This window comes from Necator americanus, chromosome V, assembly GCF_031761385.1.
Source record: "Necator americanus strain Aroian chromosome V, whole genome shotgun sequence".
Taxonomy (NCBI): domain Eukaryota; kingdom Metazoa; phylum Nematoda; class Chromadorea; order Rhabditida; family Ancylostomatidae; genus Necator; species Necator americanus.
Genome location: NC_087375.1, coordinates 36,029,181 through 36,054,242, shown reverse-complemented (window position 1 = coordinate 36,054,242; position 25,062 = coordinate 36,029,181). Strand labels below are relative to the sequence as shown.

The following is a 25,062-nucleotide window of genomic DNA, read 5'->3' as shown; positions in this document are numbered from 1 at the left end:
AAACTTGCCGTTGTGCCTCCTCCGCATCTCCATTGAGTAGCTGGTTCAGAATCAGCCAGCCACCACTAACATTCCTAACAAGACAGATACATATAACTAAGCTGTGAGACTTACCAACAGAGTAACCGCCATTGTTGTTAGCTGAAAACGATGGATATGAGGAGATGTTGACGTGCAGCCTTTTTAAAGAGGCAAAATCGAAGAAAAAATTGTGTATGACAGAACATTTCACCTCTCAATAGAGGTATGTTTCGAAAATGTAATCATCACTCCACTATTCACTTACCAACCAATGTTCATGGATCCGGCAATAAGCGGAGCGAACATCAATTGGATTTTCTTTTTTTTCATGCCTGCAAAAACTCACCACCTTCATATTTGCGTCAAATATGGTTAAACGGGCAACGGAACACGATTCTATATTTTTAATAGGTGCGAAAGTAAAAAAATGAAAGGAAGTCATACCATCATAAAATCTCGTAAATTCATCAGCTTCTTCAGAGCTCATCAGAATCTAAAATCAAGCTTTTTTTCTTGGGGAAGGGGGGGGGGGGGGTTGGGAAGGCATAACCAGGTAGTAGATGACGAGCCATTGCCGTAGATCATGGGGCTTGAGCAGAGGTGTATTCAAGGAGGACACGCATCGGCAACGGTAAGAGCAACCGCATCGGCAAGTAGTACCAGTTTACCGATCAATTAATCAGGAAATGCTTTTCCAAACATACAAATCCATTCACGGCAACAATTGAGATTTTTTATGAATTTCCCTTGAGTAGTAATTTTGAGTAAATAAGAAACCCCGTACACGTGCATTATACTTTGTTTCTTTTAATTTTTCAATGACAAATGATTTCCGCCTGGTTATAGCCATAGAGGTCTTCAGTGCTCGAGAATTTATGGATATTCGACTTCATTTCTGTGACTGGATAATCATTTTTGAAAAATCATAATCAAAAACACAATATATTCCGATGGGAGTCATGGCAGTGCGATGCTTTTGATAAATCAATGCAGTAAAATCCATTTTTCTCGTGAAAAATCAATGGGAAGAACATAACAATTCATTTGAGATTACAGATCTACTCCCGAAATTTCATTGTTGCTGAACTCGGATGGTTGAGCTTAAACGTTGCTCTTTTCTATGTTTTGAACAGTGTCTCCGAGATAGTCAGGTTCCGGAAGGGGAGTTCCCGATTTCGTTCATTTCCAAGGTCCACAGGAGCTGTTCAATTTCCGTTGATTGCTACGTGTTAGCTCGGTCAAGGAAATTAATTCTGCAGTTGAGTTTGAAGGATTTTTGTGATTTATATGACGGGATTTATGGCGGGTGTAGCGCAGTCGGTTAGAGGTTCCGCTTCCTGCACGATCGATCGGAGGTTCGAGTCTGCCCTAGTGCACACCAAGCCTTTCATCCCTCCGGGGGTCGATAAATTGGTACCAGATTTGTCTGGGAGGATAAAAGCACTGACTGGACACATTGGCTAGCCCCCGGAAGTCATTGTATAGGCCGGTTACACGTTCGTGGACCTCAAACGATTCTGAATTGAAGTGAACGTTGTGGCGCAGGTCCCAAACGGATTGATTAACACCAGAAACTTTATCTTTTTGCCTTTATCCTTTATGTGAGGTGAACAAACTTTGCTGTTGTGCAAACCCTGCATCTACAGTAAGCGGCCACTTTAGATTCATCTACCACTAAAACTCGTAGCGAATCAGGCACATATAATTTCGCTCCGGGACTCATCGACACAGTAGCCACCATTGCTGTTAGCTGGAAACGATGCATACGTGTAACTTTTTTTTTGCAAAGAGAGGAAAGTGAAAAAAAGGTTGACAATTCATTTTTGAATAAATCCTTTCAAAAATGTGAATATTGCTGGCAAACTATTGTTCAAGAGCACGGTAAACGGGAATCGCGTGATGCGAGCATAGAGCACAGATGAAATTTCTTTTTTTTTACGTTTCCAAAATTTCACCATATCCACATTTTTAATCACATGCATTTGGTTAAATGATGGGATGTCGATATTTTTAAAAGATACAAAAAGAATAAATTGAAACAGAGTTAAAGGCATCACCCCAGGAATCTGAGGTGGTACGAATTTCAGGTGGAGTATTCTTATAAGGGATAGTAGATTATGAAGAGGGGGATAATTCCGCCTATTTCTTCCTAATTCTCGTAAGAAAAAAACGGTCCGGAAGATGTGGGGCGAGCACACGACTGGTGCGCTCCAATCGAACTCGTTGTAGAAAATAGCGCGCCGGAACGCTCGAAGCTGCATTTTCTGGGTCGTTTTTTTACGGTAATTAGGAAGAAATAGGCGGAATCATCCTCCTCTCCATAATCTACGATCCCGTATACGAATACTCCACCTGAAATCCGTACCACCTCAGATTCGTAGGGTGATGCCTTTAAGGAACGGAAAGGATTCACATGGGACCTCCTTGTAGTCATTTACGTCTCACGACAGAAAGAGTTGTGAATTATATCTTTGTTCAGCCAGATTGTTAGGAGAATATCATAATCGTGAAGGCCGCGGCGACACTTTTTTCGACTTTTTCTTCTTAGCCCCTGCTTCCACACGTCGCTTCCATGTGCAAAGATAATCCCGTCCGAGGAGGCAGCAACCAGCTTCCGTGAAGTCACGCTTCAGTGTATTTGCTCTTTCATGGAGGTACACAGACAACCACCACAAATATTCCTATTGGCTATAAAGACGCAAGAAATATTAATAGTTAGAAATTCATGTTCCATATTGTTTTTGTTGTTTAATCAGATAGAGCAGTAAGAAAATAATTACAAATCCCGAGCAGTAGCCTTTTTAAAAAAACGAACCTGTCTACGTCATTTGAAAAACTAAGAATTTGGCCCAGAAATCATTCTTATGAAGTTCTGAAATCTATTTAAATTGATTATTTCTCTGTCAAGACGATGCAGTGGTCCAGAAGGTCCCTTCCTCTAGCACCCGTTTACCATTTTTAACACCTTACGTTCCATATTTATTCACTTGCTTCGGAACTAACATTACCGGTAAATTTCACGAGTAAAGACAATTTATGCTACAGAAAACTTGAGAAAACATGAAACCTACAGTATATCGATTATTCCCCTTTTTTCGAGGACAATTATTATGACGTAAGAATGTCTAAAATTTGTTACCGTATCAGATACAAGTGAAATTACGTGAAATATGGGAGAAGTTGAAAAATGATGGCTCCGAAATATGCATAAGAGTTTTTCTCAGTTCCCAAATTTTCATATAGTTGAACATCGAAAATATTCGAACGAATGAATTTCAACAGAAAATCCCGGTGAATGTGCCTGAGTTCCTAAAAAAAAACTGTACAGTAGCCTGTAAACTATTATATCGTCGTGCACTTTGAAAAATTTTGTGAGTATTGATGGACACGAGGACTTTCAGAGCGCCTGCAATGCTACGAGTGATCATTGATCCCTTATTGTAGGGAAAATCTATCAAATTTGAGCAGCGACGACGATAAATCTCTTCAGGTAGTTTGGTTGCCGCTAAACGGAGTCAACGGCATAGCTGTAGGACACGAGATAAGCTAGTAGGGTGGTGAATCCAGGAATCAAGCCCTTCACCTTGAGGAAAGTAGCGCAAATTTGTTCAGGGTGTCGGAAAGAAGGCGCAGCACAAGCTATCCCTTGAGAAGCAGGTCGTAGTCCACTTATGGGTTCTCTTTGGGTTACTTATGGGTTCTCGATGTCCCAATCACATTCGATCAGGGAATCCTGAGACGGTAGCGCTCATCTTGCTGGCCCGTCCATGTTTGTCACGAGTCCTTACGCAGCGGAACCCTTTTCCGGATCCATACTCGGGTCAATAACGAGGTCTTCATTAAGGTTCAAAAAAGTTTGCTTAAAAGCATAGCAGCATTCCACGAATCTGGGATGGTGCGGGTCTCAGGTGGGTTATACCCATACGATTTCGTAGATCATGGGAAGGAGGGTGATTCCGTCCATTTCTTCCTAATTGCCGTAAAAAAAAACGGCCCGGAAAATGCGGCTTCGAGCGTTCCGGGGCGCCACTCTCTACAACGAGTTCGATAGGAGCGCGCCAGCCTTGTGCACGCGTCGCATCTTTCCGGGCCGTTTTTACGGCGATTAGGAAGAAATGGACGGAATCACCCTCTTCCTCACCCCATAACTCACCTGAAACCCGCACCACCTCAGATTCCTGGAGTAACGCCTTTAACAAGGATCTTAAGTGACAGGATCATAAAAACTATGATTCTTACCTGGACGGTCGTCAGTTTGAGGACGTACAGATGCTAGATGAATAGAAGTAAATTTTTGTGCTTATTCCCCTATGAGACGTTAATTGTAATACATCAAATACCAATTTTACAACCGTTCCAACTATGTGTGTGTGTGTTTTTCCCCCGAACACATTATCACATAATCTTCCAGTTGGTAAGCTAAAATCCAGACTAGTTGTGAACGAAACAATGTGTTTACAATTATTATAAAAGTATTTATTCGAATAATTTGAGCACCATATAATTATTTTCCTAAAAATTTACAAAACAAAAGAAAAATTCTTTATGTCTTTGAGGGACCATCATGTACCCGTAGGAATGAAATCAAAAAAGAGCTGACTGACTGGAAGCAGTTATGACGCGAGGATCGTGTTTTTTTCTCTTTCTCTCTTAATTCTGATTCCTACATTTCTCATACTAGCACCACTTCATCCGGAATATGTTGTAATGGATGAGGAATTCAGATATTCGAGTGCGTAAGATGTCCACGTTATATGAATTCCGAATTGAACTTAACAGTTGGTGGACGTGGATGAAGATGAAGTGATAGTGGATGACAAGTGCTGAGCCAGCTATCACAATAAGCTGAATAAATGTGATTGTCAGGTAACACACAGAGAGAGAGTTGAATTCAGCCGTGGAGCAAAGTAGTGAAAGTGAGTAAAATTATTGAAATCAACCAAGTGAACATTGTTGCGGCAGTGTTTCCATTACAAAAATCTGCATAACATGTGCATACGTCAATTGTGGACTCATCAACTTGATCACCGCCCAGCTTGAACAGTTCTTTTTTCCTGAAAGGAGAAAAAAAATCACCGGTAGTTAACTTCCCGGGCAGAAATGTGAATACCGTAAACAATTACTATTCTAGGAGGGAAAAAAAATCACCTGTACGGTCGACAGGAATCACGTTGCATCCATCGATACCAACTAACAATTGTCTCATTGAAACCTTTGATCAGCACATCTTTCATACAACCACGGATATAACCACCAATCCGAACACCTGTCAATGAGACAAATTTTAGCCTCAATCCCCTGAACCAAATCTCAAAAATCGTTTATTCGAGAGATGTGTTCAGCCAGTAATTCCAGCGAAATGTTAGCCGTTGGACGGTAAAAATTTAAAGCGGTAGAGCTCGTACAAAATCCTGATAATTTGGGAATTTTTCAAATAAATACACATGCTATTCTTATGTCAAATTGGTTTTATTGGTTCTCTTATTGATAGTCTATTTTGAAAATTGGCATAGGGGACAATTTAGGTCCCATTCCGATGTGATTGCTAAGTCTTTGGTATTATTATTATTTTTTCAATGCGTCATATCTCTATCCTTAAAGGCATTACCCCCGCGAATCCGGCTGGGTATGGATTTTCGTTGAAGTATATCTATATTGGGCCGTAGATTATGAATACAAGGGTGGTTCCACTCATCTTTCCCTGCGGAGAATACGGAATGCGGTTCCTTACGATGTCCTCTATTGCAACGCGCCACCCTCGCGCCGCGCCCTCGCCTGCCATTCGTCGAAAATCGATTCGGACGCCCTGATGGGGAATTCATTTGATCCGACGAATCGCGGGCGGGGGCGGGGCGCAAGGGTGGTGCGTTGCAACACAGGACTTCGTAAGAAATAGCGTTCCGTAGCCGTCTGCTTACAGGGAAACAGGGGAAAATGAGCGGAACCACCCCTGGATTCATAATCTACAACCTGATATAGGTATATTCCATGGAAAATCCATACCACTCCAGATTCGTGGGGTGATGCCTTAAAGGGATTTGCAAGCGCATGATCTTACAAAATACGTTGCCTAGTACGCCTACGCATGGCTAAGCTCGAATAGTTTCGTGTGGATGAACATACCTGCGATATTTGGTGACTCATACATTGAAACGCATATCGTATCGCAATGTACGAGCGGTACATTGGTTTCGGTGAGTCGATCATCATTACAGTTATCTAAAATAATCCATAATGACGGTAATATTTTTCTTTCAACAATCCAGCTGAATCCAGTTGAACTTCAATGAAAGTTGCTTGAAAATAGGTGATTACAGCGATTACATTTAGTTCTGCAGTAAAGTAAAAAAAAACGAGTCACGTATCGAAAATACTTTCCCTTGAAGTCTGAAAAATTGCCTTTTTTTCGAGAAAATAATGGAATATTACAATCGTCATTAATTATCGGTGATTTTGTTAGCGAATTACAACCATGCAACCACTGAAATAGTGTTTTTTCTTCTGAGAAAAAATTACACTACCCTATGGGTCCACTGATCGCCTACAGTAATTCAAAAATCGACCTAATTGTTGTAAATTCACTGATTTTTCACCGCAGAAAGTACAAAATGGTTTTTGCTACTCAATATGAAGGATTCAAATGCACGAATTCTGATTTGAAAGCAAAAATCAGCAGTGAACGAGCGACGGGGACCAGTTTTCGCACAACCATTTCTCGGTTTCTTTACTCAGCAGCTTGAGGCAACAAGTTGAAATGATGGTGAATTTAGAGTAGAATATTGTTGCTTATAGTTAATGCCTTATCTAAATACTCTTAGTATTTATCCAAAGTGAAGAAATGCTGCATTTTCAATCCAGCAACGTTCCAGAACAAGAAATAGAAGAAAAGCTACTTTTTCTCCTAGGACGACAATTTTCTGCGATTTTTTGATTTGTGCTTAGCATTGTTTATACACGGGAAAATTTGCTGTAAACAAATGAGAAACGCGAATTACCCGTGAAATTCCGTGGCCTTTTGTAGATATGTGAAAGTGATGGCCAAACAGCCTCGTACAACCGAGACATACACGAAAAACATCGGGCACCGTCTGAAATAAGAACAGTACATATTTTTTGGCTGTATAAAAATAATTAGAAAGAAAAAACATAAGGAAATTAGAGCTATGCACCTAAACCATGGAACACTCTCTGATAAGAAAAAAAAAACTAAAATTTTAGTTTGAGTTAGGATTGAATTTTCAAATTCTAAACTCTTTCTCATTTGTCTTACTGTAAGCGTTACCCTTGAATGGAACGCCGGGTTCCATAAGTGCGACGTTGTTCACAAAGTCGGCCGAGACTCTCGTTGAAATGAGAAGAAAACCAATGAACATTGCATACTATGAAGATTGAAAAGCCATTTGCAACGCGTCAAACTGAACTGAGAGAGTTTTTCGTTGAAGCGTCGTAAAGGCGACAACGAGCGAAACAACGAGAAGTATAAACGAGAAGGCGTATCCGAGGAGGCGATACGTAGATGGAGGCATCAACTGTCAAAAAGAAGAAATTTCAACCGTTTACAGAGCCGGTAGAGAAATTGTGATGTACTAGAGGATCTTGGTATGAAAAAAAGGGAAAATTGGGAAAATTCAATTTCTGAAAGTTAGCATGTTAGTTAAACGTTGTTTAGTTTAAGTTTAAGTTTTTTTTCCCTTAAGTTTGCGTGCTACGGGAGTTTTCGATTTTTTTTTTCTCGGATCGAACGTAGAACGATATCCAGGAAATCACAGTAGTTGTTCTTCTACTGTTCATTTTAAAAGATACAGATTTCTTTCGATTATTTATGACTGCAATTAGATTCAAAACATGGAATAATCTTATTGCACAAATTTTTGAGGATTTTATCGATTTTTGAACAACATTTTACATTTTTTTTACACTTGTGATTGAAACAGGTTCATATTTATGATTCCAACCGTAGAGAAACTAATAAAGCTAATAATAAAATAACTAATAAATAAAGTAATAATACCCTCGCCCTAGGTAAAATTGAAATCCTCATAATTGTAAAATTTGTAAAATATAGAATTTCAAAGGACTACATATGAATGAAGAAGAGAAAAGAAGTAAAACATGGACAATTGCCACAAATCCATCGAGAGACAAGGAAGGATTTTTCTTTTCAGTAAATTATTATTGATTTTCTTTTGGACAGGGTCTACAAGCAACTTCATATCCAGCCCACCACAATCAATCATTTGTGAGAAAAGGCGGTTACACTCGGACAACTATCACAAAATTCCCCGGAAACACAGCGAAATAGCAGAAATGGGGGAATAAAAGTTGTTCTTAGCTTAAGTTTTTGAATACTTGTCGAATTACAGTAATAAGGGGAGAAATTCATTTCTATTTCTTTTAAATCCTTTTAAATCACATCCTTGCTCGTGAACGTGAAGAAATTCGTTAAGGGATCACAGAGATGTGTGTGATTGAAAATTGCAGATTTTTCAAGAGAAGAGAAACTTCGAAGACGAGAAACGAAAGAAACAAGAAAAGAAAAGAAAGAGAAAGAAGAAAAGAGAAAGAAGAGATTTTTTCTCAAGAATAACTCTTTTTTTGTTTCCTTTAATGTATTTTTATTATTAATTAGTGTTTTCGAGTGTCAAAGAGGGGAAAGTGTTTGGAAAATTGAGGGAACGGTCGCGGGAAAGCTGAGAGAGAGAGGAACCGTTTCGATTCGATTCAATTCAATCGAGACGATAAAGAATTGAAATGCTCTAACTTTATGCACTACTGTGTTTACATAACGAATGCTAATCTTAATGCTAGCGTGTGAAAATTGGATGAATCCGTTCCCACATGACGAGCGGAGAGAGACGGGCTTGAAAGTAAAGCCGATCCGATCCTCTCATCAATATTCATTAATTCAAATTCAAATTCCTAGCCTAGTCCTCAGTCATCGTCAAGCGTATAAGAGAAACATTTTCCTGAGAAACATACGGATGTATGGATGTAAACACAAGAAAAACACAGGAAATTAACGCTTGCTACGAACAACAAACTACGAATATCCGGACAGAATCCACCACGTTATCACCTCCAATCATCCACCGATCAGTTCTGGTGGTGATGGTGGTGGTGGTGTAATCGTCGATGAAATGCAATTCATCATTTCCTCAGGACAACGTGAGCAACGAATATCAACAATCACAATTACTTTACTCTACTTATCCACGTCTTATCTAACGTAAACAAGCTCAAGAAAACATATGTTACCAGGACGAGGTAACGTATGTACATACATACGATTATGATCTATACGACTCAATGAACACAACTCAATCAGAAAAATTCAAGAAATTAATTAATTAATTAAATTATTTATTTATTTATTTATTTATCTACCTATTTATTTATTCATTTATTTCTTTATTTACTCATCTATACCGCAATGAATACAACTCAATCACAAAAATTCCAGAAATTTATTTATTTATCTGTTTATTTATTTATTTACTCATATAAACACTAATAGTGCACCGAAGAGAAGAAGAGCAGAAGAGATTATGATCTATGCGACTCAATGAACACAACTCAATCAGAAGAATTCTAGAAATTTATTTATTTATTTATTTACCTATTTATTTATTCACTTATTTCTTTATTTACTCATCTATATGACAATGAACACAACTCAATCACAAAAATTCCAGAAATTAATTAATTAATTAATTAATTTCTATTTATTTTATTTTTATGTTTTATTTATTTATTTACCTATTTTTTTATTCATTTATTTCTTTATTTACTCATCTATATGACAATGAATACAACTCAATCATAAAAATTCCAAAAATTTATTTATTTATTTATTTACTCCTTTATTTACTCATATAAACATTAATAGTGCACCAAAGAGAAGAAGAGCAAAAGAGATTATGGTCTATATGACTCAATGGACATAGCTCAATCACAAAAATTCCAGAAATTTATTTATTTATTTATTTACTTATTTATTTATTTACTTACTCATATATACATCAATGGTGCACCAAAGAGCAGAAAAAAAACACATTTGATTGAGTTGGAATGTTTTGTAGTGAATCGGGAAATAATTCATTGTTGGGAAACTTGGCGCTGTCCTTTTTTTTCTGGCGAGAAAGCAAGTCAAGAAATTTCTGTATGGTGTAATTTTTGAAGCTCAGGAAATCGTGGAAATCTGTATTTGGAGCTGGGAAATGAATGATATGGTTAATTTCACGGATGTTTCAGGAAACGTAAAAACCAGTTCAGATATATAGCAAAAAATTTTTCGACTTTCAATCAATAATTGACACTTTTTGACGTGAAATGAATTACTATATTATTATTATTATTATTATTATTATTATTATTATTATTATTATTATTATTATTATTATTATTATTATTATTATTATTATTATTATTATTATTATTATTATTATTATTATTATTATTATTATTATTATTATTATTATTCTATTATCATCAACGGCTTCTTTATATTATTATTTATAATTTTTATTTACTGTAACATTTGCCTTTTTATTATTTTTTATCATTATTGTTTATTATTATTACGGTTTTTTCTCTCTCTCGTTTCTCTGCTCTCTACTCTTCTGCAGGATTTCTTAGACATATTGAAAACGTATTTTCAATGGCTGCGCTATTTTTTCCCGGTATTTTTTAATTACCCGGAAGAGATCTCTTGTACTCTACCCTAAAGAAAGATTTTAATTGAAAATTGGAGATTTTTCAAGAGAAGAGAAACTCTCAGCAGTTTTTCTTATCTTCACGCTATTTTTGTTTTCTTAAGAATAACTTTTTTCGTTTTCTTTAATGTATAAATTTATCAATGAGTATTTCCGAGTGACAAAGAGGAAATCAAAGGAAAATGACATAGGAAATCTTGTACATTAACATGTTGTTTGTGTTGTTATCGTTGTTCCGTGTGTATCAACAACAACAACAACAATAACAATCGACATTTTGTACAATGAACGTTTCCCGGATATTTCACCTCCACGCCATCAAAACAGCCTTATTACTTCATGTAAGAAAAGCAGGAAGCCTCAATCAATGGAAAAATAAAGCATTTTGTAAGAAAACAATTCAAAAAAGAATTCAAAAATTGAAATTTCATATAGGGGCACTCGGTGATCATATGAGAGTCGCACAAAATATCAATAATACGTTTCACGTGTAGGAAAAACACGAGGAACACTGTTTATGAGGAATTTATTAAAATTTGAAAAATTTAAAATTGACAAATTATTCAATAATTTTGGACTAATTATTAGAGAAAAAACTTTAAATGAATAAAAATGATCGCTTTATTGAATTCTATCGATTCGCCCAATTCAAAACAATAAAATAAAAATCTGGAGCGACTTTAAAACATGCGATTTCCCGTGCAAAATCTTCATATTTCAAAAATAATACCACAAAATATACAGCCATACCACATCGGAATCAAAAAAAAGAAAAAAATTTCGCCTCAAATATTTCAGAATCGTAAGCGATTAGTGACGAGGAAAGACGAGGACAGGAGAAAAAAAAACCAGAAAAACGGATGAAAAATCCGAAAGAACAACTCCTCATTACATCGATTATATCGATACTCAGGTAAGTTTCACTCTTTTTTTCCCCTCCGACAGCAGGTGAACGGAAGAGAAGAACTCATGACAGCGACATTTGACTCAGAGGAATTTTTCATTACAACGATCCTTCTTCTTGCACAGTTGTTATATTTAAATCATTTTGATTTCTAGTTTCTCCGAGTTTTTTTTCTCTCTTGGTTTTTTTTTTCTTTTCGCGAGCGTTTTGGAGGATTTGAAATGTGGATGGATCGATTTCATGCCATCAAGACAGGTGTATGATTATAGACAGAAGTTTTTAAGCAGGAATTTACAGCAACAGGCAGTAACCAAGGTTTCCATCAAGGCTCCAGCTAAAACACTACACAATAATCTTTCTGAAATGTTTACTATGATAAAATTAAAAAGTAGTGGTCATAGCAACGGGGTTTTTCGAGCAAAAATCAGCCACAGTTTATAGTTTGTCGCATTCTTTTTCGTGATTTCTTCGACGCTTTTCGTTCACTTTGAAATAAGAGGTGAAATTCGTATGGAGAATCTTTAAGAAAGAATATAATTTCAGAAGGAACGTTTTCTTTTTTGACTGGTAGTGCTTCGAACCGAAAATATTAAACTGTCACACCTGTTAAACTATTAGTCATAGCAAATGAGAGGGCGAAACAGTTGCAAGAGGGAACGCGACGCGACGCAACGTGACGCGACGCGGCGCCCCGCCCCAGTCATAAATATTGAAATGGACTATGTAATGCTTCTTGTTCTACTTTTTTTCTTTCTTATAGGATCCTTAGGAACAGTAGGAGAAATAGTTGCCTGAGAGAAACTTTTCCTATTTCCGGATTTTCTTTCTTGAACTTTCCACATGTTCTGGACATTAAAAAGAAATGGTAAACTTTGAGTTCAGTAGCGTTTTTTTATTCGAGATTTTTATCCGTGAAGCGCTCTAAAAAGTGCAGTACTACAAAAAAATTAGAAGAAGTTTCTTAACTGTGATTTTTTCCTAACTGCGTAGCAGGTTTTGAGTCCATTACTTCAGAATATTCGACTTTCAATAAACCACAGCATCACAGGATGTCGTATTGATCTTTATTGATTATTGATGAAAAGCCAGTCAACGAAATCGATTAATCACCTCGTGTACAGTTCACCAAAAATCAATACGTCGATAACTTGCACGTTTCCATTAAAATTCTTTACTTAGCGGATAAATCAATGGAATACTCACACCTCTTCTTCTCAAAAAAAAAGAGGAGAAGAAAACTAAAAGCGAGTTTAATCTCATTCTGGATTCGAGAAAAAAACCGGAAAAACCAGCGTGTGGTGGTTTTTTTTGTACCGGTTGGTTGTCAATTTAATGAGCACAGTTAGCTCTGCCAATGCTCCGTACCCATACGAAGCCGGAAATTGCGTTTTCGAAAGGGAAAAAGGAGAAAGCGCTGCCACTATTTTGATTTTGATTTTTACGAGAGATGAATGGGTAGGGTGGAAAAAATCCACAGAACCACATCAACATGAATGAGACGATTCGAGAAAGATCTTACAAGAAATGGCGTTTTTCCCCCCGGCGGCAAAATTGAATTAAAGTGCAAATTGCGATTGCGGCAATCAGCTCATTAGCACCGCTCTCCTGCCCGATTCTTTTCGTTTGTTCATGGAAGACAGAGGAGAAGACTGCGGACGACGTAACATGTAGCAGAGCATGGATGTAGTGGAAAAAACGAAGTTTGACGATAATTTTATGGATCGGCGTCGTTCCGTGCACGGTTTGTTGTGCCGCGGGCGCCATTAGCGCCGCTATCGCTTATCGGATCTGAGATAAAGGACCACACGACCACGTGGAACGACACCTGACGATCACTACGCTGCCGAGGTTGAGGTGCGCTGGTGAGTTTCAGCGCACCTCAACCTCAGCACCGCCGCCACGACCACAAAGGGAGCCACAGAAGAGGAAAACAATGAGAAAAAAAACGATCGGAAGCGAGAGAAGCGGACTCGGAGAACTCTATCGCATCGAATCCGAGCAGAAGAGAGGGAGGACCACCCGGAGGCGTGCGGCTCGATTTCCGGATTATAAGAGGCGATTTTCGTGGTACATAGCATCTATAATCTATAATCTTAGCTAAAATAATCGAAAAGTTATGGTTGATCGACCGTGGAAAAATCATGGATACGCTTTTTTTCCTTTTCCTCTTCCTTTCCTTTTCCCTTAAACCAGCGGATTTTCGTAGGGAAACGCCAAGCGTGGGACCCGATATAATAAATCTTTCTCTGACCACGTTTTTTTTTCTCCTCAAAGTTGTGGCGCCGACCACCACTCTTTCTGGATTTGTCCCAGAGTGGCCAGGGAAATGAATACACGTGTGGTTTACAACGTGACGGCGTGTGTACATAAATAAATATATGTAAATTTATAAAGGAAAGTAATAAATGATAATGATGGAAATGATAAGGATGAAGATTAATCACTTAAAATATCCGGATACAAAAAAAAACGGACATCATGATTTCAAACTCATAAATTTCCCATTTCCAAAATTTTGAACGCTTAAAAAATTAATACAATTTGTCTAGGATTGGGTGGGAAGCGATCTCATCTCTCGTTTTTGGATTAATTTTTTTCGTTTTTTTTTTGTTTTTGAACTTTTTGAACTACTTTTTTTTAAATACCTGGTCCAGAGGAGCATTTTTAAGGAAATAAGAACTTCGATTATCTTTGATTCCCATCTCCATACATTTATTTTTTGTAAGCGTTTGCAATTCGTTTAGAAATTCTCCGAAAGAAATTAAAATGTCAAAAAAAAAATCGTCGATGATCGAAAATCAGAAAAAAAAGAATTTTAACGGTTAGAAGATCGATCTCAAGATCAATAACTACTTTTCTTTGCAAAGAATAACATTTTTTGAAACGGACCACGAATCTAAAGTCCGAAAAAAGAGAAGGATTAGAAAGGATATTTTAAAGTCCGAATTTCTAAGATTTTGTTGATATTTGGATATATTTACTTCTGTTTTTATCAATTTTTGGATCAAGATCAAGAAGAAAATCCTCTGAGTCCACTGAGTCTGTCCAGGATAGATTTTCTATGTGGCCATGTGACTGTGAGAAACTGCGTCTTGTTTAAAAATCATTCAAATATTCCGAATATTTGAGAAGAAAACAAGGATCTTTCAGAAGAGGAGATTTAAGAGCCTGAGACTGGGCCGGATATCACAGGATCCTTTTCCTGATCCTATTTAAACCTATTCTCAAATCATCTAACACTCATTGATTTCGTGACAGTCCTGCCAACATCAGTTTTTCTTTCCTCTTCTTTTTTTCTGGATGAAGTACATTTAAGAATAAATTCAGTTAGGCTAAAGACATTGAGATACGAGATCGTCTCGAAGTCGAGCGCACATGAAAAAACCTCAGCAGTCAAGACGAAATCGTTCACGCGAGTCACATTTCGAGACACATTTAGCAGCATCGGCATCCTTTCGTTGAGGAGTCGACCGCAACGAACATTTTATCGGCGGCCACCGGAAAATTTCTGCGATATCGTACAGGAATAAAATCACGGTAAAACGTGGTCCTATCGAATTTTTCCTATCTTTCCGGAAGAAAGTTGAACAGTTTTCTAGAAGTAAAAAGTGATTTTTTTTCAAATTTTGCTATTTTATCATTATAATATTATTGATATTACATTATTTTACTATTTTATTATTGATATTATATTATTATATTATATTTTATCACGATTATTTTTTACATAATTTTCTCAGAATTTAGAATAATTACATAATTTTAGAATTTTTTTAAAGTTTTTCTATGGAACAGGATCCACTAGAGTTTTTTATTCTTTTTTTTCAAGCACAGAAAAAAATGAGGCGAATGGGCGGTTTTCGAGCATAAAGCATGGAAAATTTAGCCCTCACTCCAAGATATTTTGATTTCTTCAATTTTTGTCAGTATTCTAAAGACTTTCTTTTTAAAATTCTTTAAATACAGATTTACGGAATGAGTTCAGAGTTTATTATAAAAATTTACGGAATGAGCTTATACTTTATTATAAAGCACAAGAACATTCTTAATGATATATAATATATGAGAAAAATATAACAAAACGAATTTTAAAAGAAACTTATCCAAAAATGAACCTGATCTAGGTTTAGGTAAATACTTTTTTGGGTAACATAAAGACTTTTTCCTGCAAAAATTTCTGAGAATATTAACTGCGAGTTTACAGTATATTCACTGAATTTCACCGAGAATTTCGAGTATGAAACGCACAAAAAATTCGGTAGGAAACGTAAAAATTCGTTTCTGATTGCCTACGCAAAAATTTTTAGGGATAATGTGGTTGGTCCTGGATTGAAAACAAGGATTCTTTCCTAATTTTTTTTTTGATTGATTCCTAAATTTAAGAAAAAAATTTGTTCCTTTTCGTAGTCATCGAACTATTACTACTTCGATCTCATCACCAATCGAAATGATGGCACCTGTTAGAAATTTACACTTTCCTGAATGCTCGTCAACTACATTGTTTTCGAATCCAAGACGGAGGAAAATCCAGTGTCTTTGATAAAAAGCTGGAGAAGTTTTGGGAATTTTTGGGGGAATTTCTAGAAAGAGAATTCCTCCTCTTTTTCCATTTCCTCCAGAAATTCCTCTTTTCTTGCTGAGTTTTTCTTTTCAATCGATCGTGATCAAGTTGTAGTTGGAAAATCGAAAGAAAAAAACTAAAAAAATTGCTTGATCCAAATAGAAATCAAAGATGCGAGTGGAAATATGAATGGAGTCAGGATGAGTGTTCTGGATGGGGTTATTTCGACAAGTTCTACTCATGGAATGGGAAGAAGAGTTAGCTATGTAATTAACAGAGAATTCACCTAAATATAGCCGCTCTATACGTTAAAGTCCGTTCCAGCAAAAAGCCCTGAGGGGGGTAAACAGGCTACGCCGTCAGTCGACGTGTTGCCAAGGCATGTCAATTTGAAAGTTCAACGATTAGTCGTGAGGAGTTCGCCTCGATAGTAATGAAAGCAGGATCGAGCGCATGGAGTTGGAGTAGTTGGAGCCGACGACGGACGGGGTTAGCGTACGCTTAGCAGGATTTGTAAGCGATTTCCCGAAACGATACAAGGGAATTTAATCGAAAACAACATTAAAAATGACGTATCCACGCGGAAAAAATGAGGAAAAAGCAGGGGAAATTCTCGAAATATCTCCTCAAAATTCTGAAAATTCGCTTCTTTTCGCTTCACGGATGCACAACATTCATATAAAAAGGGTCCCATAAATACAAAATCATCAAAAAAATCCCTCAAGAAATATCTGATACACATGGATGGAAAGCATCTGCAAACTTTCAGGGAAAGATTTCGATTCTACGGGGAACGCCTACCTCATTCCGATAATTTCGCATCCGTAAGAAACTCAAATCCACGAGAAAATCCACGCAAAATATTCCAATTGTCAAAGAAATTGCTAAACTTTGAGGATAGAAAGATTATTTAAATGTTTAAAAAATAAATAAAAAATAAAAATAGAAAAATAAGTAAAAATAGCATGTGTATTCCCTAAGGTCACAACTTTTATGGACGTATGTACACGCTATTTTACTCGTTACTCCTATTAGAATTTTTTTACATTTTGTTTTTATTCTTTTAATATTTTTTCCAGATAGCTTTTTTTACATTTCATTTCTACTCTTTCTTTAAATTTTTTAAATAATTTTTTTCACATTTTATTTCTATCACTTCTATTCTATATATATTTCTATTCTTCTATTCTTATTTCATTTTTACTTTGAAGAGAATTTCAAGTTAAAGGAAAAATAATTTATAATAAACTAAGAATAAAAAAAAATTGAGAAGGAAACAAAGCCCGAAAAATTAAATACAATTAGAGAATCCTGAGCAAATAGCCATTAAGGAAATGATTTGTGGCTATCTATACGATTGATTACGAAAAGTAGACGTATTTCTCGAGATTACAATAAAATTCACTCGTAACCTATCAAAATTACACCCTCCACCCACTTTTCCCTCTTCCACCCCTTTATTTATATGGATTTTGATGAAGGTGAATGAAAATGAGTGGGTCTGAGCGCTCGAACAATAGAAAAATCTTTTTTTTTTCTAGGATTTTTATGGTGGTAATAGGAATTTCGATTTTTAACAGATTTATTTTTTTAGACAGATTTTAATGGTGGAAAATTTACACCAGGATAGCAGTACGTATCCTGAAAAAATCTCCTTTGAATTGTTTCTCCTGAAAAAAAGCGGCCTGTTTTGTATTTGCTCGGAGAGAAAACCCAGGGGTTTTTTTTTTAAAAGAGATTCTCCTCCTTGGATAGTTCCATAACAAAGAAATGGAAGAAGTTTGGTCAGTTGTGGTACTATAAACTTAAAATGATCAGTAAAAATGTCAAAAGGGCAAGGGGAAAAAGAGAAAAGGAGGATAAATGGAGATAATTCCAGAGGAGTGGAGGATTTTTGAGAAAATCTGAATTCAAAAGATTTTGAGGGTTCATTCGTTTGATTTTCACTTTTTCACGGAAAAAAAAGGAAACCTACTAAAACTAAACTTAAAATTATCAGTAAAAATGTCAAAATGGTAAAGGGAAAAAGGGAAAAGGAGGATAAACGGAGATGATTCCAGGGGAATCGGAAGATTTTGAAGGTTCATTTATTTAACTGAACTAAGCGGTGGATACGAAAATTTGAAACTCATTCGACCAAACCACAATTGCGCTCAGTTTGGTTCGTCAAAATGCTACGTAAAAACCCCGTTTAATGACCCTGCAATTTTTACGTAACCCTTCCTTTTCAGTCTCAATCAGCACACGGATAACTGGTGTCGAAATGCAGGATTGCAAAAATTCAATTGTTATGTAGCTATAATACCGGGTGGAGGGGGGGGGGGAATATTTTTAAATTTTAAATTTACCAAAAAAGCTACTTACGATTAGTGTCACTAGGAAAAAAATCGGATTCGCACAATCTGTGCCTGGTTTTTGGCCGCGGTTATAGAAACAAAATTATCCTGATGAGCCTATGTACGAATAATTTTGTATTCGCAGAGAAATATAATCAAATTGAAGCAAAAATAGGGAAATAACGAGCAATCAGAAAAGAGAAACGAGTTTTTCCAGATGTTTTTTTGTATGTTTTTCTGGTTATTTAATTCCATGAACAAAACCGAGGCGGTGCGGCAAAATTTCCCAGAACAATCCGAGTAAAAATTGTCACACTGCAACATGAACGAGAAAGTGAAAATCTTTCAGTTTTCAGCATTTTCACCACCGCTTTCTTTTTTCTTCTAAAATTTATTCAACCCCGAGAACAATTAACAACAACAATTAGAGAAAATCATTGCTGCCAGCTTCGAAATTTTCCATAGAGAAATGTAGAAAAAGTATAAGAATTCGAAATATGCTTAAAAAAAACAACCTTCTCGACGAATTTCCAGAAAGTCATAACGATTTTCAGGTTTCCGGATGTGTGGATGTCAAAAAAAGTTGAAGTTAAAAAAGATAAAATTAAAAAGATAGAAGAAAGAGAAAGAAGTTAAAAAAAGATAAAGTTAAAAAGTTGAAAGGGAGGGGGAGGGGGGAAGGAACGGTGAGGTATCCACGAAAAGCAGAATTAATACTCTAGTCACAATGAAGAAAACCTCTCATTTTTGAGATATATTTTAAGATATTTCAAAATTATTTTATTTTAAGATATATATAAGTATTATATTTATATTATACACTTATTCAAATTGTCTTTATGTATTTGTCTATATTTATTTATATATTTATACTTACGTTATTATATTATTTGTTGTTATATTTATGTTTATATTTTAAGATTCATTACTGTTCATGTTTTCGTAATTTTCTTATATTCATTTATTGTATTATTATTTATTATATTGTTTTATTTATTTGTTATATTTTTTATTAATATAAAAATCAAGGGAACATTAGCCGTGCTGGACTTTTCCCTTTAATTTCGTCCACGAAATAGCAGAAGGTCAGGAAAAAATACGGGGAAAAATACGGACCTACAGCTCCAGGCTGGTTTATTTTAATTTCAAAACGGTTCACATTCACCGTACGACCATACCCGTGTACGCACTATACAGCAGGCTTCGTGAGCACACAGTAGTTATGGATGTCATCACGTCACCGAGGTGCAATGATGGGCATGCAACGCAACAGCACGTAATTGGTGCACTTTCTTTGCGTTACGGTAATTCATCCGTGAATGTTTACGTGTATAATAAAATGGAGTTAGGAAGGAATTATCTAACCTAACGTGACAAACTAAGTAAGGATTAGAAAATTAGAGAAAAAAAGTAAAAATAGAGAAAAACTACATAAATCTGGACACCGTTGCGAGCACGAAAAGGCCAGATTGATTTGAGTTCCGTTACAATTATCCTGGGAATAGCTTGAAATTTTCTGACGAAGAGGAAAAGCTTATGGAAACACGTCCTGATTCGTACGTATCGTGACGTGCTTTTTCTGTTTTTTTTTTCTTCCCAGATTTTTTCCATCCCTTTTTTTTTATGCGCAAGATTACGGACCTCATTTCCATAAGTGGTTGCACTAAAAAAAAACTTCACGAGCACATGGAGTAGTGTTTTTTTTCAGTTCAAAGGAAAAAAAAAGGGAGCTTGGAAGAATTACTGTAGCTAAAGATAGTGAGGATAGGTGAAAATAAAATTTAAAAAAAGTAAAAAAAAAGTAAAAATCCGCCCTATTAAATGTTATCTTGTCCGAAAATTTTAACAGTTCACTGTTTTCAACTATGAATTATTCGATTCGATTCGATTCGTTTATTCGATTCCCCTAAAGAGTTTCTCGCTGTCCAACGGTAATTTCAAACCTAAAATTAAATCCGATTAAGTTTAGTTTTTTTTAAATTATTTATCTATTATTATAACATTATTATTATATTATTATACTATATTGTATTATTAAAATTCACTATTTATTATTCATTAACCGAAAATAGATATAAATTTCATATATAGCTACAATATAATATATAAATATAAATTTCGTATAATTCCATGTATATCTGTATTTATTTATTCTCCTTCTGAGAAATTGGACTATTCGAATGGTTCGAAAATTCGAATATTTCGCGGATTTGTCGTGTCGAATATTCGAAAGACCATAGGAGATCAATGATTCAGGAACAAGAAAGGAGAATATTTCGAAAAATATCGAATATCTCTCATGTGTAGCCACTAAATATCAGCCTTAAATATGGGAACCGAGGAATGAATGAGGAATCCAAGAACAATGCGCGCCTGCTAGGCGGCCTAGTACATCCTACACCTATTGAACTGCTGAACCACTTCGAATACGCTGAAGAGACGCCAGCGACGGCTATTCTTTCGCATCCTTTCGTGCTTTTTCATCGCTTCACGTAAATATTTCCCGATGGACCTCAAGACTTAACCTCCGAAGATTTTTGAACCGCCGTTCGAAAAAATCAAAAAAAAGGAGATTAAGATCATTTAGAAAAAGAAAGGAGAAAAAAAGGACTGATAAGACTTCGCCTTCGGATTTTTGAACCGTTCGAGAAAAAAAATTCAACACTTAAAGCATTCATACAGCAAATAGGATAAATATCCGGGCGGAAAAAAAGCAGAATATAAAAATTTTTTTACTTTTTTTTCTAAGTTTTCACCCTCAAAATTAGATCTGTTCTAGAATGAGAGAAAAAAATCTATCAGATAATTTGTGAGCGGCACCATCCTACAAAATCCTTAATTATTTTGAACTAGGAATTTTGTGATTTCTTAAAAAAATACATACGTAAAGCATTCATACGTACAGCAAATAGGATAAATATTCAGGCGGAAAAAAGCAGAATATGAAAAAATTTTCTAATTTTTTTTCCAATTTTTAACCCTTAAAATTAGATCATATCTGTTCTAGAACAAGAAAAAAAAAATTACCAGAATTGTGAGCAGCACCGTCCTATAAAATCCTTAATTTATTCGAACTGGAATTTTTTGTGATATTTGAAAAGAAAAATTCGAACATCTCAGCATAGTAAGTACATACAGTGTCATTAATTGCTGGATAATGATGGCAAGACCCACGGATATCGTTTCTCGGATAAAAATAACCCTCAGCCTATGCAGGGTAGGGGTTCTTCACTTATTCTCTGCACCCTCAACCCTCCCACTCATCAACGCTCGTGCCTTCTTCCCTACCGCAGACTTCTTGTTGCACTTTCCTATTAGATAGGGAACGTTTGATTAGCGTTTAATAATTTTTCTGATCATTAAGCGCACGTTTGGGGAACAATTCTCGCATAGGTAGAAGTTCTTGAGATCTCTTCAAAAGTTCTGAAATAAGTTGTGATCAAACAAACATATACACAAAATATTATCGGCGAGTAGTTAAACATCGGAAAATTCTAATAGAATTCAGGATTTTGTCAGGAATAGGAACGACGAATGACGTAAAAGCAAAACGGGTGAATTTTTTTCTCCAATCCTCCTAGGGACATCTTCGGAACAGCTGAGTTACGAATCCTCCATAATTGAGTTAGCGCGGCGATGTGATGCGTCCGTCAGTCAAACGGGAATTGCAACAAGTTGTCGAAAGCGCGTCGACGTGATAAGGGCAACGATTTTTCACCAACTTCCAGCGTTTTTTTTTTCCTCTTCAGGAACACAACACTCGCATGGAATACGAAAAATCGAAAACTTTACTTACTTACTTGACTTCGAAAAAAAAATTAAGAATTAAAAAGATTAAACGAGTTAAAAGAGTTTTTTTCTAGCATTGAAAAAAAAATTACGCAAGGATTTTAATCTTAAAGGGAATCTCATTCACGGTAAAAAAAAAAATTTGTTAATTATCCTCAATTAAATTTAAGAATCCAGTAAAAACTCTGGCACTTAGAACCTCGTTTTTTAAATTCATTTCCGAATAAAACAAATTTTTCGGGATTAAAGTGGAAACGCAAAGAAAAAGAAGTCAAGGAATTTCTATTAAAGCGTCCCTTTCTATTCTTTTTGTGCTTTGTTGAATACGAAAAATATTTGGCTTTGAAAAAAATTAAAAATTAAAAGATCAAATATGTAGGTAAAAGAGGTTTTGTTTTAGCCTTTAGAAAAATTACGCAAGGATTTTAATCTGAACAAGAATCTCATTCAGGGTAAAAATTCGGACTAACCTCGATTAAATTTAAGAATCCAGAAAAAAAAACTCTGACCCCTAGAACCTCTTTTTTAGATTCGTTTCCAAATAAAACAAAATAAGGCACCCTTAATTATTTTTTATTTTTATTTTTACTGTTCAACGTTGTTACTTCGGAATCGAACTGGAAACGGAATTAGAAAAAAGTTAAGGAATTTCTATTAAAACATCTTTTTCTGTTCTCTTTGTGCTTTGTGGAATACGAAAAATCTTTAACTCTGAAAGAAAAAAAATGAGAATTAAAGAGAATAAATAAGTAAAAGAGGGTGCTTGTTTTAGCCTTCTATTTCTAGTTTTTTTTTTCACGGATGAATCCAGAAGAAAAAGAAGAACTTACGTTTATGGGTGCCAACGGGTTGTAGGGTATATTCGTCGAATACAGCTGAAGCTGGCACCGACATTATCAACAATACAACCAGATGCATCAGTCAGCCGGCATCGGCCTGGAAAATTTCTTTGGCAAGGGGGGAATTTTGGCGACACAGAAGAGCTCAGCGATTTCCGTGAATACGTAAAAGGAAGAGGTTTCTAACTCATTAATACACAAATAAAAACATTACATAAGAACGGAATTTAAAGAGAAAAAAGAAAGAAAGAAAGAAAGAAGAAGAGGAATGAAGAAAGAAGATATGAAAAAAAATCGCCACATTTTCGAAAAAAAAAAACCAGCGTCCGGAGCAGGACTTGAAAAAATCGAAACAGAAAAAAAAACACTTTTATTCGAAATTTTCACGGAGGACAAAAAAGAGGGAGAGAGGAGAGCGAGAAGAAAGAAGCTAACGATATTTTAAGAGAGAATACGCAGTAAAAAAAGGAGAGGTTGGGATCGGAACAGCTCCGGATGACGTCATTTCCTAACGGAAAACGAGCTGGAAAATCTTCATTATTCATGGATTTTTCCGTACCGTGAAAAAGATGATGGCAGCGAAAAGATTGGATGGATCATTCCGAATTTCAAACTATTCGAATTTTATTCGATGTGGCCAAATTCAAGTCCATCACGTGCGTTTATACTTCTTTCCATGTTTATTGTCTTACGTGCGTCGCGTAATTAGATGGACAGAAGTTGTCTGTGAAGAGAGGAGAGACAGTATGAAACCAGTGTATTAGTGTGCAATGAGTTCAAAAATCAATAAATCGAGAAAACCTTAAAAAAGCTGGTAATTTCAATTTAAAATTAAATTCAAGTTCAGATCAAGGCTACAATTATGTGTTCCTGGCTCTGGATTTCTGTTGATTAACATGGTAGGAGTGAGAGAAACCTCTTTAGTAGCACCCATAACCTCTTTTTTAGATTCTTTTCCAAGAAAAAGAAAATAAATCACTCTTAATTATTTTTATTTTTATTTTTATTTTTATTTTTATTTTTATCATTCAACATTGTCATTTAGGCATTAAGAACTTCGAACGAAATTTGGAAAAAAAAACTCCAGGAATTACTGTGAAAGCATCCTTTTTCCATAGAACAGACAGAACAGACAAGTTAAAACTCCTGAAAATTTCCGGGAATTTTCGTACGTACAGGAATAGGTTTTGTATTTACAAAAATTCTCGGAAGGTTTGCTAAAATAAACCTTTTTTTCCATATAATAACCTGAAACGATGTAGCAATACCGTATAATAATGATGATGATGAATGATAATGATATAATAGTGTATATAATGATAATTTCAAGATTTCTGATTTTACGGAAGAGAAAATTCATTTTTCTGGGTAGGATTCCATAGAATAAATCCAAAACAAAAATCCTTACGTATTCAGGAATCATCAAGTATCAACATTCCAGACGTATCCATCGCCATCGCCATCGAACAGACAGCTTTAGTGGAATGAGTCGGAAGGGGAATCGGAGCAGCACATTAATTTTGTGCCTTGCCCTCGGCGATTAATTCACAAAGGAAACACTAAGATGAATAAGCGGGAAATAAATCTAAAGGTTGATTTGTCCAAAATAATAGCTTAATCTATCTTTTCCCTCGAATATGAACGTTTAACGTTCGACGTGATTTATAGCATTCCGCAAATACACCAAAAACACCAAGGATACGGTAGTAGGTGAGCAGAAAAAAATTTCTGCAAGAAACTGTTAGTGGTGGTTTACAAATATTTTCAAGACAAAAAAGATGTGAATTTTATTCTCGTTAAATATTATTATATTTTTATTTATTATTTTATTATTATTTATTTTACGTTTTAAATCTTTAAAAGAAAAATCTAAGAAGGTTCCTAGTTCTAAATACATGCG

At 35.6% G+C, this 25,062-nt stretch overlaps 1 protein-coding gene across 2 annotated transcripts in view; it reads right to left on the bottom strand.

The window, feature by feature from the left end:
• The window catches only part of RB195_016240 (uncharacterized protein), a gene marked incomplete at both ends in the record, with an annotated part of 29,241 nt that extends 6,000 nt beyond the window's left edge, over positions 1-23,241 (bottom strand). The window contains 6 exons of one of the 2 annotated variants that reach the window (XM_064207303.1): positions 115-141; positions 5,021-5,075; positions 5,170-5,287; positions 6,145-6,240; positions 7,017-7,109; positions 23,154-23,241. In XM_064207303.1, coding sequence (XP_064063183.1) covers positions 115-141; positions 5,021-5,075; positions 5,170-5,287; positions 6,145-6,240; positions 7,017-7,109; positions 23,154-23,241 — 477 coding nt within the window. The remainder of the gene's footprint in view (positions 1-114; positions 142-5,020; positions 5,076-5,169; positions 5,288-6,144; positions 6,241-7,016; positions 7,110-23,153) is intronic. The other variant, XM_064207302.1, reaches the window with a different exon arrangement.
• Positions 23,242-25,062: the final 1,821 nt, after the last annotated feature.